The sequence below is a fragment of the Syngnathus floridae genome, chromosome 6 (assembly GCF_059516105.1).
Source record: "Syngnathus floridae isolate MCC-2025c chromosome 6, RoL_Sflo_1.0, whole genome shotgun sequence".
NCBI classification, from domain to species: Eukaryota; Metazoa; Chordata; class Actinopteri; order Syngnathiformes; family Syngnathidae; genus Syngnathus; species Syngnathus floridae.
Genome location: NC_142418.1, coordinates 13857152 through 13873235, shown reverse-complemented (window position 1 = coordinate 13873235; position 16084 = coordinate 13857152). Strand labels below are relative to the sequence as shown.

At 39.4% G+C, this 16084-nt stretch overlaps 2 protein-coding genes and 1 long non-coding RNA gene across 4 annotated transcripts; 1 reads left to right on the top strand and 2 right to left on the bottom strand.

Annotated features, from left to right (window-relative positions):
• Positions 1 to 2544: 2544 nt before the first annotated feature.
• On the bottom strand, positions 2545 to 10111 carry cetp (cholesteryl ester transfer protein, plasma). 2 transcript variants are annotated; one of them, XM_088378098.1, is made up of 19 exons: positions 9947 to 10111; positions 9412 to 9527; positions 9196 to 9291; positions 8448 to 8562; positions 8245 to 8376; positions 7369 to 7439; positions 7138 to 7225; positions 6982 to 7051; positions 6847 to 6907; positions 6475 to 6566; positions 6173 to 6272; positions 5520 to 5599; positions 5366 to 5416; positions 5117 to 5266; positions 4379 to 4446; positions 4062 to 4101; positions 3404 to 3473; positions 2904 to 2989; positions 2545 to 2837 (listed from the first exon to the last, which is right to left on the bottom strand). In XM_088378098.1, the coding sequence occupies exons 4-19, from the start codon at positions 8474 to 8476 to the stop codon at positions 2757 to 2759; spliced, it is 1269 nt and encodes a 422-aa protein (XP_088234224.1). In that variant the 5' UTR covers positions 8477 to 8562; positions 9196 to 9291; positions 9412 to 9527; positions 9947 to 10111; the 3' UTR covers positions 2545 to 2756. The 2 variants fall into 2 exon arrangements, with proteins under 2 accessions (XP_088234224.1, XP_088234223.1); XM_088378097.1 differs by having other exon boundaries at positions 9196 to 9527.
• On the top strand, positions 5151 to 7272 carry LOC148396695 (uncharacterized). Its single transcript, XR_015858963.1, has 2 exons — positions 5151 to 6008; positions 7155 to 7272. It is a non-coding gene; the product is annotated as an uncharacterized LOC148396695 (long non-coding RNA).
• A 553-nt stretch (positions 10112 to 10664) lies between the features above and the next one.
• herpud1 (homocysteine-inducible, endoplasmic reticulum stress-inducible, ubiquitin-like domain member 1) lies at positions 10665 to 15953 on the bottom strand. The gene is made up of 8 exons (XM_088378096.1): positions 15559 to 15953; positions 15098 to 15175; positions 14560 to 14637; positions 14079 to 14242; positions 13492 to 13602; positions 12995 to 13369; positions 12194 to 12308; positions 10665 to 12110 (listed from the first exon to the last, which is right to left on the bottom strand). The coding sequence occupies exons 1-8, from the start codon at positions 15709 to 15711 to the stop codon at positions 11925 to 11927; spliced, it is 1260 nt and encodes a 419-aa protein (XP_088234222.1). The 5' UTR covers positions 15712 to 15953; the 3' UTR covers positions 10665 to 11924.
• Positions 15954 to 16084: the final 131 nt, after the last annotated feature.

The window sequence follows — 16084 nt, the reverse complement described above, 5'->3', positions numbered from 1 at the left end:
TGATGGCGGTGGCAGTATTTGTTTTGGTTTTTGTCCTTTGGGTGAGCTAAATAATTAAATTCAAACAATGTGCTTGCTCTGGTAAAAGCATTATCTTGCAAGTACAGTTTCTCTTCTACTGCTTTTCAACTCCTGTTATAATAAACTTAGCAACAAAGGTAAAGGCAACTTTTTTTTTATATATAAAAAAGTTGGTGTATGAGATCATGTTACAGTGTGAAGGTCATGTTTACCTAATGTGTGGACACATGTCAAGGGTTGAGTACATGGACCTTCAGTTCTTACCCTACTTAATCCACTCTATGTAAGTGTGTCAGTTACAAAAAACAAAAATAGAATAATTGTGCCACTGATTAATGTATTGTGTGCAGATTGCGACAGATGGTCAAAGTTTACTACAACATGTTTTGAACTCACAACCCAACCGAGGAGAAAAATGAAGTCATTGAGGGCCAACTTTGGCTTTTTGACAATGAATTTGAAAAAAATCCGAAAGAAACAATCATTCTGAACACCCTGGGCAGATTATATTGACATAGGCAGAAATTTGATATGCCAAAAAAAAAAAAAAATAACAACCTGGAGGAGAAACATTATAAAATAAATAATTAAACTGTTGGGATTAAATTAGTACAATTTGAATGTTGGCAAATTAAATTGCATTTAGGTTGTAAATGTAGCTGCAGCTGTTTAGGCCAGTAGAAAAGGCCTAACTGGCCCCGACCTTCCACCACTGTTTTAACTTGAATGGAATGCAAAAGCCAGAGAAAACAAAAAATGGGGGAAGGGATGAAGGCCACCGACCAGCACTTCGAGTGCCCAATTCTTTTAACCATCTTGAAGTGCAGCCACAAGCAAACAAAGAAAACTTAGTGGTTTTATTATTCGCAACAAATATGGCATGTATATGACGAGCAGAGTCGACTGCCAAATTGTGTCCCAAAATATGAATTGGCATTTTTGGCCTTCTTGACATGTAGCTTAAGCAAGGAATGGTTTGGCATGTAACATCTGCTGACACGCAGACAAACAGGGGGCAAGAATGCAGCGTAGAGGAATGTTATCACGGACAAAGAGGTCTGCGAGGTTCAATAGTTGAAATGATCAGCTGGGGCCGTTTGTCCAGACACGTTGCTTGTTTACATCCGTGACTCCTCTGTCCTGTCTACATCTGTACATTTGGCAAGATGTCACCAGGGCAATAGTCCAACTGACCACCGCGCAAAGATTTAAGATGACGACGGCAATTATTGATCGCTGCGTTATAGTGAGTTGTGTGCTGTCGTGTTGCTATGACGACATCATTTGCCAGCTCATGTGGTGGAGAGTTCATCTATTTGGGAGCCTGTATTTTGTGTATGAACTAAATGAGACACAGCGTGGTGAAAAATATATTTGGTATTAATGTATGGAGTAGCTTATAATACCCCAAAAATAAACAAACAGACACACAAAATCTAAAAGCAAAGACATTAAAAGTACTTTTCTAAAATTACGCAAGATTTTGTAACCTGGATTGAAAAGTTTTTATACTTGAGGCTGACTTCAGTTCTGTTGGCAGCTTATTCGATTTGTGTCCAACCTCTAAAAATGCTGATTCACCATTTTTGCTTTGAACTCCGGGCTAATTCTCCACTAATTGATCCAAGTCTGCTGACCTCAGAATCTGAGTCGGTTCATATTTACTTAGCACTGTTGTAATGTCTTCAAGACCTAAGCCATTCGACCAATTATAGACCATCCATCCGTTTTCTGAACCGCTTAGTCCCCACGGGGGTCGTGGGTGTGCTGGGGCACCGTCATCGGGCAGTAGGCAGGGGACACCCTGAACCGGTTGCCAGCCAATCGCAGGGCACACAGAGACAAACAACCATTCGCACTCAGGGACAATTTGTAGTGCTCAATCGGCCTACCTAGCATGTTTTTGGGATGTGGGAGGAAACCGGAGTGCCCGGAGAAAACCCACGCGGGCCCGGGAAGAACATGCAAACTCCACACAGGGAGGGCCGGAGGTGGAATCGAACCCACACCCTCCTACCTGTGAGGCGGACATGCTACCTAGTGCTCCACCGAGCCGCACTTTACGAATACAATTCCAGAGTATTATAATTGAGAAAATAGCGCTACCTGGTGGGCGACTGTCTGATAGCAATTTGAGGTAAGACTCCTGTCACGTTCCCAGACATGGGAATCAGTACCGAAGTAGTAACAGAACTATGCCACCTAGCGGTTGATCAACTTTTGATGTCCCTCAAGAAGAACTTCTTATGGAAATTAAAATAAGTGGCAAGTATATATTCTATAAAGAATGTTGCCATGTTACATATTACTATAAGAAAAGGGCTAAACCTATTTAAATATGTTACAGTATATGTAACATGATGTGAGTGATGAAATTTGTTATAACACTAATTGAAAGATTAAAGATGAAATGCAAAATTCAATACGTTAAAGAAAATGCAGTATTCAATCTTTTTAGGTAAAGCATGTCCATTAAAATGGTGGCAATATTGTGAAAGTGATCCAAACATGCGCACATCCATCTTTGGGTCAGTGTGAATTTAGTTTATTTCAAAACTTTGATCTCCTTGATACTGCTTACATTGCTTGACTAATAATTTCTTTTTTTTTTACATTTTTACAAGCACATCGTCACACAAAAACAAGCAATAGGCTACTGCATTTCAATTACAGCCTTGCTAGTGAAATGGGCTGAGTGAAATGATGCCAAAACTTTTGTCATCATAATGGACCCTTTATTGTTGAAGACTGCCTGTGAGGAAGTCAACGAGGAGATGATGAGGAAAACCAAAGTCCATCTGTACAATCACAAATCCCTAAGCCAAAGAGAATAAGACTTAGTTTAATAAATGGGCAGATGACAATATGTGTGTCACACTTACATCCCGAGGAAGCACTTCCGGGTTGTAGATATCAAACAAGTGAACTCCCTGTTTGTCCAACAGCCTGGTTATTTCCGTTTCAAGCACTGGAACAGCAAACAGAAATAAAGATCAATCCTAAAGAAAAACAACATATTTCTTTCACACTCTTCACGTTCTGGATTTACCTTTTCTAATCCTGTTATTTTGAAATATTTTCTTTTTTCACACAATGATGGTGCAGTGCATCCACATTGAAAAGTACCGTAAATTTCTGACTATAAGCCGCGACTTATTTCTCAAATTTTGAAATCTGCGGCTTATATAGGATTTTTTTCCCAGTCACGTCTACTCTGGTGCTATACGTGTAGCTCGCTAGTTTAATGTAACTTAGCGAATTTCAGCTGGTGCGGTTTATAGTCCGAAAATTACGGTATATGTAAGTGTGGCAGGATATAATTGGGGTCGTCTTGATATTATCAATACTAAAAGACATTATTATTCTATAGTTATGATCTTACCGGATAACACTTTGGGGATGCCTATCTTCATCACAGCTTCTTCTAGTAAATCCAGTTCTTCTTCAGTGACCTGAACAGACGAATCAGTAAATCAAGTGTTTGTTAAACACGTGATTGTCCATAATAATCAGAATGTAAATCTTTTGTTCTTCAAGAGAATATTTTACAGGCGTTTTTTGCAAATTGATACTTATTTGCTGCTCATGTATTTCTTGTTTTCAGCATTATATTCATGAGTACCAGGAATTTGAAATGTACATGAAACTGAAAAACAAAGTGACTTTTTTTTCTTGACTGTATGTGTCAAAGCCAAAAACAGAGGCGGAGTGTTTGCACTGATGAGTGCTTATCAGTGTTTGCTTCTGATAGCTGGAACTAACTCCAACTTTCAACCGAGTTGTCGGTAAGTGGTGAGTGCATTTGTGCTTAGCCAAATGTCTACTGCAAGCAAAGATAGACAGATCCGGCCACTAATTAATGAGTATACTTTGTCATCTTGGTGACGAAGTGATGCCTCCACCACGAATGACAATCCGATAATACAAAATGCTTCCAACCAGACTGTTAGGAGTGAATGTGGTGTAATTTTGCTTTATGATTTGTTTACTTGGACGAGAGAATGCCAGAGAGCTTTTATAAGACTCATGCAAATACTTACCAGAGTATATTGGTATAAATTAGCATGTATTCCAGTAACCCTGGAAGATGAAATCGTTTGTCAATGGAAAAATGAAAATCTTTAAACAATAGAAATGCATGATCAATTATAAACACAATACACAATTTCAAATTGTTTTTATGCACAGCAACAAGATAGTGACGAATAGAAAGTTTGCTGTTAACTTCTTTAACACCACAGAGGTGAATATGTATAAATTATAAATTACTAGAAATCCAGTGCATCCCAGTGTGATACAATTAGAATGTATGAAACAGTAATCTGGTAATAATTCAAATGGATGAGAAAGATCTTACTGTGAAGATTTGCTGTGCAGTACCACACGTTTGTTGACATAAGAAGTTGTGACACCAGTGGTGATGAACTGCACAAAAAACAAACGGAAACATGACAAACACGTGAATAAAAAAAAAAAAAAAAATCACATAACCATGTCACTGGTGTAATGGGTGATTTTATCTTCTTTTAACGCCTTGCATTCCAAAATTCCTGCTGCCAGTGAATTGCATTACGTACTTCATTAAATTTGCAGATGAGTTCGATCATGGGCCATTTTAGGACTTTTTGGATTGTTACAGATTCGTCACCCTACTTTTCACTACAGAGTCAGGTTGGTACAACTACACATATCTCAGATGGGGCTTATCTTTTGCACTCGAGCCACAACAGAGAATAAACTGTTTTCGTTTCTTTTTAATGTCAATAACAAAATGCTATTCATACTGCTTTTAATAAAAGTGTTTAATTTTTCATGTGTTTTTGTGTTTAAGTGTTTTTGGTTTGGAAATGCCACTGAGTCACTGAAAAAAGACAAACCCTTTTTTTGTGATTACGCCTGTCTGAATTAAGTGCTCGCTGAGCCTGCAGATATGATTGTATCTTAGAATATTAGGCATTATTCAAATCTCAACCTCTCTTTAAAAGTGTACCACATGATCGGGGAAACTCCCTAGCAAACGTGTAATCACTCATCTTTGTGATTCTGATTTTAGCCTACTTTGGACTGTTTCAATCCAGTTTTGGCAAAGTCTTACTGTCTTAAAGGAGAGAATTTCTTGACTTTCACACCAGAGTTGACCAGAGACCTCAGCCCGGACAGATGTTCCACATATGGTGGAGGTGTTTATGACGGGTGCAGATGAACTCCACACTCGTAATTCTGGGTAACTTGTTTCTACAAGACACTTGACACACAAACACTATGAATATGAAAATATCTCCAGATAAAAAACAGACAAATGTTCATATGAAAGAGGAATGCAACAATGTATTGTCCATATTACCTTTCTAAAAAAAACAGGCATGGTTGTAGAGACGTTTGTCTTGAAAAGTTCCTGAAATCATAAGAGTTCTGAACGTTATTTGACAGATCGTATTTCTGGTAAGTATTGTTTTAGTAACATCATGGTGGATGTGAGTATTAATCTGAAGTGTTACAATCAACTCTGCTCCAGTGATGTTAAGCCGGAAGCGATCATCTTGGTGGCCAGCAGTTAACAAGGGGTTCATGACCTCGTCTAGGAGTAACAAGACATTTTAGCAGTAAACTTGCCGAAACAATATCAAACACAATATCAAGGAAGTGTCACGTCTCGTCCCCAGCCGTTCCACTATGTGTCTGTTGTCATGGTTACTGTCTGTGTGCTCGCCCCTCCCCTCCTGTGTGCCCATGATTAGTTTGATTATTCTCACCTACCTCTTGTTACCTGTCGTGTATATAAGTCCTGTCTGCCCCTCACGACCTTTCGGGTCATTGTGTGTGTATTGTTGTTCTCCATGCCTTTTTGTCGCACATCTTTGTCGGTCAGTCCTATTGTTGGTTTTGTTTGTTAAGTCATGTCTGTTAGTTTGTGTTCTCCAGGAAACCCTGGTCCAAGCTGTATTTGGTCGCCCTGCTCCATCCGATCCGTGAGAGGAAGAAGTGCGGTAAGTGTATAACTTGAGTGATGCAGTCTGATAATGATGATTTACATTACATCGCCCATTTACATAATCCAGCAATACCAGCTAAAATATGTCGTGAAATATTTGGTCATATTTCTTAGAAGTATACACAAAGTATTTTATTGTAGTATTGTGAAAATGCTGACCTGAGATCCAAAAGTAGAGCATCCTGTTTTCAGTCAGCTGACTGGGCTTGAAAACTGAATTGCCAATGACAGCAGAAGTATTGTGGTAGTTTATGAGCCCCTTGAAAATAAATTAAAAAAACAAGGTGGAAAACTATTGTCATTGTTCGTGACAACATGAGTACGATAATTTATTACAGTAAATAAGTTATTGAACGATGAATGTGCGTGCATTTTTAATTCTAAATGTTTTTTTAAGGTTCTCAGTTAACCCGCCTGGTCATGTATGTATATATATACATATATGTCTGGATATTATTTACCTTGTGGTATGATTCTATGTAGTTTGCAGTAATGGTGGGAGCAGTGGTCACACCAATATCTACAGTGATATCTCCATCACTGAGGACCTTTTCTGAAAACACATTAAGACACTACAATGATCTAGTGGTTCCAAGTTAACAAAGCAACTAACGTACAGTGAAGCATGATGGGGCTAAATTAAGGCTGGGAGATGTGTGGTGTATAAAATGTACACTTTTAGTTGGGTACCAACATAAGTGAAGACGGCAAGATTCCTAATTGGCAATCACTCTCATGTCATGAAAAATGTTCTTGCAGTTTGGAATATTTCAGGAAAATTGTATATAGTACAAAAGGATTTACTTTCAGAGGTATTGTATAAGTGAACCCACCTGCCCTCTCCTGGATGAAGTCAGCTAATATGTTTGCTACCTTGTTGATCTCCTTACAAATCTACATAAAAAGAAAATCTAAACAATAATCCAGCCATGTTTTTGATGATCGTAGTAACATAAGAGATGATTTACCTGTCCTTTGACGACTAGCTTGACTGTAAATGTGAGGAAGTTAGTGAAGAGCTTCTTGAGCCAGTTTGGTCTGACAACACACACGCACACACACGATGTGAAAAAGTGTCTTTAGCTGACAGAGATTAGTTTATTTAAAAAGTATGAGTAACTAACTTTCTCTCTCCCTCCAGGTGCAAACGCAACTTGTCAAAGTTCAAGTAACAAGATGATGTGTCTGCTGCTACCTTCCCGTTACCACAGTCTGAGAGAAGTCAAATAATATGAATAAAAATAAATCACATAATGCAATGCAATACACCTTCATTTGTATAGCGCTTAGTCACGCATATCCAACTGTTTTTTAACTTGACTCACACAGATAAATTATAATAGATGAATACTTACAAAGTTTGGGGTTGATTCCGAGGTCAATCTGTGACTCAATCTCAAAATTAACTGATTGAGCACCCTTGGCTCTGGATGACATGAAAAACAAATGCATTTATATTTGCTCTTTTAATATTAGTTGCACTCATTTTAGTAGGGAAGTAAGTGCCTCATCAATTTGTGAATGTTTGCTCTCAATTTCCTCCTAAGGTTTTAAATGGTGGCATCAGTTCAACGCATTAACAAGATTAATCCGACCCCCTTTCAATACGATTCATTTATTTTTAATTGCGCCATTAAGGCTCATTTTGGCCTAATAACATTTCTACTCTTTTCATGTACTATTGCCACAGAAAAACTAAGAGCTCACAGAATCGTCCGAGACAGAAAACGTCAAGCACGCCACACTGGTGATACTAGTCTAGGAAGGTTAAGCAGAGATTTTATCGGTTTTTAGAAATGAAAGTATCATGGCACGTCTGTTCATTCCTTTTTGAGAAATCAGAAAGATGATTTGTAGGGTGAATCAAGACCATTATATTGCTACTAAGTTCAAAACAAACTTTAAAAATGGTTTGTTGCACAAGGCCGAGTCCTTGTTTACAGCAAGTTTTAATCAAATGGCTTAAAAACGAAGTCAACCTAAAATATTTCTTGACAAATGTTCTTTGTATCCTCACTAGTCTGAATACAGCCTTCACTTTTGCATTGTTTGTGGAAAATGAATGAAACAAATCCACCCATTTTTATCCATTTCAGGGGGCGGCAATTTTGCCACTTGTTTTTGACCTAAAATGATACAGTTGCTCAGGGCTTGTCAAGAAAATTTTGGAGTTGACTTCCTCTTTAATGTGTCTTATTATTCGAGAAATGTAATTGTCCAGATGCACTCACAGCCAATTGTTATATCCGTAATGCAGGGTCCCCATGAAGACTGTAGATACGTTGCTTATCTTCATGGCGATACCTTCACCTGGAAGAAGCTCAAAGGAGCTCTGACCAATCGTCAGGTTGTGAATCTCCATACTGGAGGAAGAAGTGGAAACGTTACACGGTTTGACATTTTGTTTTCCAACTGTTGTAATGCATTTACTCACTTTTCAAGGCTGTACGAGATGTTTCCCATGAGCGGCAAGGTCTTCTCTCCTTTAACACCTGGATATCGTGCATGCTGGAATGCTGCCTCTATCACTTTAGTGGTTTTCTCATTCACTGTTAAAAATGAGATAAGTGTAGTCACAAACAGAATCACATCTTGCATATTATTGCTCTCGAGCCAAAACTCCCCATATTCAAATTTGGTCAGTTTCAGTTTTTTCCCCCCACAAATCAATACTATTGGTCAGTCCCTGTGTAGGTATTTTCGAAACTATTAACGGAATACAAACTATTAAAGATAGTTTGTTCTCTCTGCTGATGCAGTGTTAATGGCTCAACAAATGTTTTTTAGTTTGCTGAAAAAAGGGAAGAAGAACACAATCTCAAAAGCATCTCAAAAATGTTAATTACATTTTATATAGTAAATTCACCATGCACTTTTCAAGCAATTTGAAAGATCTGACGCATTGGTGGATTTAGATTCAATTCCAGTTTCCGTTTCATTTTTTGCTTCAAAAATGAATTGATCATTGGAGTCAATGAATAACGAACAAAACATTAGCTTCTCGTGTGACACAAGAGCATGCACACAGAAAGGTCAGTCAAGGTCAAACACTTCCCTCTGACAATGACAAACCAAAATATGTTTGCGAGGCACAATTCCTCGTGTCATCCGTACTAAGTCAAGGAAAACAAGTGTTCACATTAAAAAGCATGCAAGGCTTGTACAGGCTGTTAGATACTCACACACAACAGCGGCAGGGTATGTGAGACGGCACACAGCTCCAGTGAATCTGTGAGCTGAGGCAGTATCCTCCAAGCATCCATGAGATAATCCATACGCTGATGACAGGAGTAGAACGAGTAACGGTGGAGAAATACCACGAGTCATTTTGCAAGCAAATACACTCTTGAACTCTGTGATGGGTGAGTTTTGGTTGGACAGTTTAGGTTCAGGCTCACTTTCACAGCGAGGCTCTTTTGCCACTGTAGCTTGTGACTAGTGGTGAAGCTGCTACAGTTTCCAACTTTTCTTGTTTTGTCTTCTCAAAAATCCTACAGATGTTGATCTGTCTCCCCTGAAAGGAAGATAGAAAATGCAAAATGTATAGATAGTACTGTGCAAAGGTTTTTGGCCACTGCTAACTTTGTCTTTTTACAGAAGTCTTTGAAACAGTCATTATGACTTGAAAAAATTAATTAATAGGACATAGCAGGTTTACACAAATCCATCCATCTTCCCATTCCCAAGCCAGCCTGGAGACATAGTCTCTCTAGCATGTCCTGGGTCATACCCGGGGCCTATTTCTGGCCCTGAACACCTCACCAAGGAGACATCCAGGAGGCATTCTAGTCAGATGCCCGAGCCACTTCATCTGGCTCCTCACAACATGGAAGAGTAGCGGCCCGACTCCGAGCCCCTTCCGGATGACAGAGCTTCTCACGCTATGACCTGGTATACCAAAACCATAACAGTATCAATATGAAGAGAACAAACCTTCCCCCGTCAAATGTCTTCTGCCCTTGCGTTTCCTATTAAGAGGTTAAATCGTGTAACCAATCAGAAACGAGGATAATCCAATTAAGAGTGTGACTACATATAGGAGACCATTCCAATATGAGAAAGCTGTTCATCAATATGCCTCTTTGAACCCAGTTACTGACATTTGTACTTGTTGAAGGTAACTGATTGACAGCCAAGTACTATTTATGAACCTATAATATAGCACCATCTAGTGGGAGTATGTGTATCACAGTCATTATACTGAGAGGTTGGTTACCCCAGACAGGGATAACCATGCAAATTATAATTTTGACTTTTGTCTGCTATTAATGACAATAAAACATTATTAGAAGTAATTTGAGCAAATTTCAGAAGTGTGTATCTCACGGATAGTCATTAATTAGTACGAAAGAATTAGCCGATACCAGCAGTTATCAAGCAGTAGGCGGGGGGACACCCTGAACCGGTTGCCAGCCAATCACAGGGCACATAGACGTAATGTAAATATGTCAGTGACAAAATGCCCTCGTATCTGTAACAGCCCATTGCTTTTTCAAAATATTCAAAACTACTTAGAGTGACTTTTGAAGTGACCGTGATTTTTCGTAATTGTTTCAGGTGCAAATGCGACACTTATCATGTGAACGATCCACTGTTGTCTCCGGAAAGTCAAACTAGAGAGTACACTGCGACTGCAACAAACCCAAACATGTTTAAGTTAAGAATATTTATTGCATTTTTTTTTTTTTGCAAGTATTCCCAACATACAAAACAACTCATAACTTTGTTGAGCAAACTTTTAAATGCTCATTTCTCCTGTACATAGTGACTAAGGTCACACAATTTCCATCACCAGGGTATAAATCCAACAAATGGGGCTAATTGTATGTCCCACATACAAATGATTTCGTACAGGGGGTGAAAAAAACATTTCATCCAAGGACTACAGAAATCAACATCTGGTAAAAGCGAACCTTCGATACTTGGAGTATTGAAAGCACACTAACACGGTCAGCAAAGACCACAAGTGACTAGCAACCAGATATGACAAAGAAAATGCTGTAAAGAGTTGAAACTTGATACATTGGGCATTCAAGTCATTTGAAAAGTAAAGAATTTGCCTTTTTTCTCATATTCAAACAGATTTCAACAGACCTGTTTCACGCCGAATCTCAATCCGTACTATTTAAATTATAAATAATTGTTCAGATAACACCTAATAAAGTAAAGATGCTTGCATACAGTATTAAAGTGCGTTAAAAGGTATATACAATATTTCTATTTTGCCGACAAATTTCAAATTTTATAGTGGGCAAAATGAAGCAGTCTTCTGCGAATCATGCTGGACTGATGATTTGCATTACAGTATTTTTTTTTCTTGGAATACGTTTATGTATATGTAATGAGTCAGTCAATTTAATTATCACTTTAAATTGCTTGGAATAAGGCTGAACAGGGTTATAACAAACTAAATTCACCACACTAAAAATCTCCATTTTTCTTTTGCTTTACACAAATGACATGGCATAATCACGTGATTATTTTAACATGCAGCAAAAATAAACAAAAATCACAAGGTTTAGCTTGGTTTTCCACACCATCTAATTTTGGCACATTTGTGATTGAGAATTATTTTTCCAGGATGAAGAGGCCAAAAGGCTTGGTCTGTCACTTTTATCAGGAGCATCACAAGCACTTGTGAAGTTGCACAATCAGTTCACAACCTCATTTTCATGTGGGTAAGTAAATAAATGTGATTTTGTACTGCATGATATTGGTTCGATTTTGAATTTCTCTTGGAGTTCATTATTAAGAGCTACTGGGCTGCTTCTGCTCCCGATCCTGCCTCACTCTCTCACACTTGTGCACACAATGCTGCTGTTTTTGGTCAAGTTGAAGTTTTTCTTCCACTGTGAATAACAAAAATTCCATGCCTCAAGCAACTTGGGGATGGATGGTCTGTCGGAGCAGGTCAGTTGGCCACGCCTTGAGGAACCTCAGGTATGAGCGAGGAGAAAAAGGTTTTGAAAAAGACCCAGGCTGTCCAAAAGACTGACACCCGGTGCGGAGGCACCAAAACAGCTGCCATGGGCTCACGTTCATCTGATTCTTCACCTTCAGCAGAAAGTTCTCTCTGTTCTTCAGCAAGCTCTGCGCCCTGCGAACACAAGTCATGAAAGGGTTTCAATAAAAATAAAGGTAAATGTAGCTTCAAGTCATCATGAATTGTTGTTTATGTACAGGATTTGGGATTCTGTCCTCATTCTCCTGGTTGTGCAGGACTTCGGGGGGCTGCAGGGGGTTGGGTCCTTGGATCTGCTGTCGTCTTCTAAGTGAGAACCAGCCGGTGGTATGACTAAACATAATTAAAAAAGACAAAAAAACATGAGAACTTACTTAAAATGAAATGAAATGTTGAGAACACTATATGTGAAGAACAAAAACCCCAAATATGCAAGAGCCAAAGGCAAGAGCCGCCTTCAGAATTTCTATGCGAGTAGAGACACATGAGTGGGCTTGGGTTAGATAAGACAAAACAAATATTTGCGGGACGTGATCAAGCTGCTAAGAAGTGATAACTCGGGCACAGGAAAATAAAGACACCTGGCCACATTCACTTTTTCCCCGCTTCAGAAATGCCATTTACCATGGCAGCAACAACCTGGGAGTGTAAATAATATCTATACAATTATTGAAAATAAAGGAATCGAGTTAAAGTTTTAAGATGCACTTTAACCAAGGCACTACAATACCAAGCTTGGACATTCCTGACGGGTTAAGTGTGGATTGTTTGACTAGTTTAAACACATTGTGCCCCCCACTCAGGCTTACTATACATTTTCAAGCACGGTTGAAAAGGTGTTGTTCAGCACAGCACGCTTATTTTGCAAAGATCTTAAAATATGTGCTTGAAATCAAAGTTTGGTCACGGCTGAAATTCTGTGATCAAATTTACTAGATGTTATTGCTTGATATAATTTGAGATTATAACAATAGAATGTGGGTGCTCCTGCAGAGGTCAGGTTAACCGAGTGGACTCACAGGTACATGAGGAAGAGGGTGCCCATCACCAGAAGGAAGCGACTCAGGTTGGAGTTGAAGTACACAATCATGAGCAGAACACCGAGCCTTGCCGCCGAGTACAACCAGTCCAACCAGTCGCGCTCAACGTCGTCCTCGTCCTCCATGACAGGTCCCCCTTGGGCGTTCATTCTCATATTCTGATTGGCCACGCCAGGGTCAATGAAAGCACCGTCCTGCACTTGGTTCTGGTTCGCTGGTTGCAGATTGTTGATGGGGTTCTGATTAGCCATTGGCGCTGGCACAGGTACCTGGTGAGCAGGTACAGGTGGGTGATGGACAACAGTTGCGGGTGCTATGGAGGGGCCGGTGGCAGCGGCTGCCATAGCTGCTTGACTGTTGGTAGAACACATCACCCAAAGTTACCCATCACGCCTAACAAGAGTTCCTCCACTGAGCTTACAGATACAGCCTTAAAGTGTTGTATCACTTGCTGGGGAGAAAAAGAAACAACTCACTATTGCATGTAATATTGTCGAGCATAGACATGCTGGAGCCACAGAAGTTGTTGGGGACTGTACAGCGAGTAAGCTGGAAATGCTGGTTGAGCCATTTGTGGCGTTCCAGTCCTGCAGGAAGAAATTAGGTCAATTGTATTGTTAAGTTATTGTTATATGATCAACACTGCCATACACGTTTTGAACTTCAGCAAGCTTTTACCACATCGTCAAAGAGAGAGCATAGTTAAGTCTAAAAGCAAAAGTCACTTGATGTCTGTTACAAAAGGCTCGAGTGATTCTTTTTTTCAGGATGCAAATCAGGTCAACCGTGCATGTCAACACCTGTTTGTCTTTGCGGCTTCTAAATACGGCGCCTTGTTTTCAAAAAGACTGAAGAAAAACTCCAAGTCACATTATTATCTTAAACCAAATTATGCACATATTGAGTCAAATCCAAGTCTATTGAGCAGTTGAGCAACTCAATATTAAATGGATGAAGGTACCATTTGAAATCCAATTCAACAATATGAAACAATTCAAACTCCTGATGATTGAACTTAAGTTTTCAGATAACACTAACAAGAGTGTTTGACACTTTGTCTTACATGTTGGTGCCAGGCCACGCGGGAACGCCTGGGGCTGCTGCCAGCGTGGCATCTGAAGTTGAAGACATCTGCCTCCTCTGTCTCAGCTCTGTCGTGCTACTGGAGGATGCTGAGGATGGCGTGGGCCTTGGACTACAGAGATGCGGCTGACCTGCTTCCTTAACCTAAGCAAATCAAACAAGAGCCGTTACGTTTCACTTCCTGAATGACAACTTTCACACCATATTTCTTTTTCACTTCATCTTTTTCAGGGCTACTACGATGGGTGATTTTTTTTTTTTATCAATTCTGGAGGAAATGTGGCCTATAACGTAAGTTTCGGTAAGAGGGCAATTACTTTTTCACATGTGGTAAAAATAGTTCAGATTTCTTTTCCCCATCTAGAAACTGCTTTTTATATTTATCTGAGTAGTCTCAAGGTTGTCTTAAGTCATTTTCACAGCACTGCAGCAGCACTGCTTAGTTATTTAACACTGCTCACCTTTGGTCTTGCCCCCAGATGTGCTTTGGGTTGCATCTTTACAGCAAAGACTAGATGCAGTGTGGGAATGGTATCTGTCTGAGAAGGCAAAGAGAGAGAGTCATGAGGCAAGCTCAGTTTTTCTTCACATCTCTTGATCTTGAACGTAACCCCCCCATAAAGACAAAATAAAAGCATTTTTTTTTTTCCACTCACGGAGGCAGGACTTGATGAATTACGTCTAGCAGGCATGCGCAGAGAAACCAAACATGGAGGTGGCATTAGATTAATTAATTGAATTTTGATGCCTCAACTCTTGAAAACTCAGAAGCATTGGAATATAGACAGATTCTAAGAAAATTGCAGCTTTGCCAAGATTTAATTTGTCGTGTAAATTCACACTTGATGGGTAGGTAGGTACTCCCGAGAACCAATTCCTTGTTTACATGCAATTACAAAGTAACTTCTTATAAGTGTCAGTAAATAAATGATCCACGTTTATATACATTCTGTATGATATTATTAATCGAATTTTACATAGGCAAACAGACAAACACACCTGTGTGAAGAGATCTCGAATGTAAAGATGGTCGGGTAGAAGTTTGCCAGAATAGATGAGCCTCTGGTCACTAACAGCCTGATGGGAACAAACGAGAAGAAAATAATGACAAAGTCGGTTTTAGAATTTTAAGTAGGTAGAGGTTCCACTTGCACAATTGAATGAGATCCATTACAAACTTTGCCTTAGAAAAGCTCGGTTTTGAGTCTATATCCAAACATATTTGTGTTTATAGACACATTCAATCGCATTTATTTTGTAGGACAAAAACAACGGTCCATATACACATTGATTCATTATAATAAAACAGATGAAACAATTAAATTTGGCTAGTGCCAACAGCGACGAAAGCAACAGCTGAGCAGAGGCGTCAGTCAGCCTGACCGAGCCAACTCGTCTTGACATTCCAACACTCGGCTAGCTGGTTCTGCTAACGTTAGCCAACGCCTCAAAACACTCACCAGTTTTATTGGATAAACTGACGACAGATGTGTCTTTAAGTCCATCACCGTCCAGTTCACATTGACTCCTTCGATTGTTTGATCCTCCACAGCCTGACTGGGTGTTTTTATGAGAAGACTTATCGTCTTCGGTTGAGAGTCCTCCACGTCCATTTTTCCACTTCTCACGTTTGGTGTCACGTTTCGGCGATAACTTGCAGCACAGTGTGTGTAGAACAAAACAGTCTTACGGTCACCAAAAATTACGGTTCTTGTTTCTTGTCAAAAATCAAACTTGTGCATACAAAAGCTGGACTGTTAAATAGGCTTCTGTACATAATATGCTGTCGAACTGCGACGAGACGGAATGTTGTTGCCAAACAGTGTGGCTGCTTCTGATTGGTTAGTTTTTGCTCGCGTTCCTACGTGGACGGTCAAAAACACGACGTGTTGTGAGCATGCGCAAATGATACTGAAGAGAAAGATCGTCTATTAAAATACATTATAAGACAGTGTTTCAAATGGAATGCAAATTCTTTTGATAATA

Excerpts from the sequence above, each read along its gene's own strand:
- cetp (XM_088378097.1), bottom strand. The coding sequence starts at position 9,340 with ATGACTCGTGGTATTTCTCCACCGTTACTCGTTCTACTCCTGTCATCA. Across the intron at positions 8,377-8,447 it reads ATCTCGTACAGCCTTGAAAA|TATGGAGATTCACAACCTGA; the intron begins GTGAGTAAATGC and ends TTCTTCCTCCAG. Across the intron at positions 6,273-6,474 it reads ACATAGAATCATACCACAAG|GGGCTCATAAACTACCACAA; the intron begins GTAAATAATATC and ends TTTATTTTCAAG.
- herpud1 (XM_088378096.1), bottom strand. The coding sequence starts at position 15,711 with ATGGACGTGGAGGACTCTCAACCGAAGACGATAAGTCTTCTCATAAAA. Across the intron at positions 15,176-15,558 it reads CAGTTTATCCAATAAAACTG|GCTGTTAGTGACCAGAGGCT; the intron begins GTGAGTGTTTTG and ends TGTTCCCATCAG. Across the intron at positions 14,243-14,559 it reads ATCTGGGGGCAAGACCAAAG|GTTAAGGAAGCAGGTCAGCC; the intron begins GTGAGCAGTGTT and ends TGATTTGCTTAG.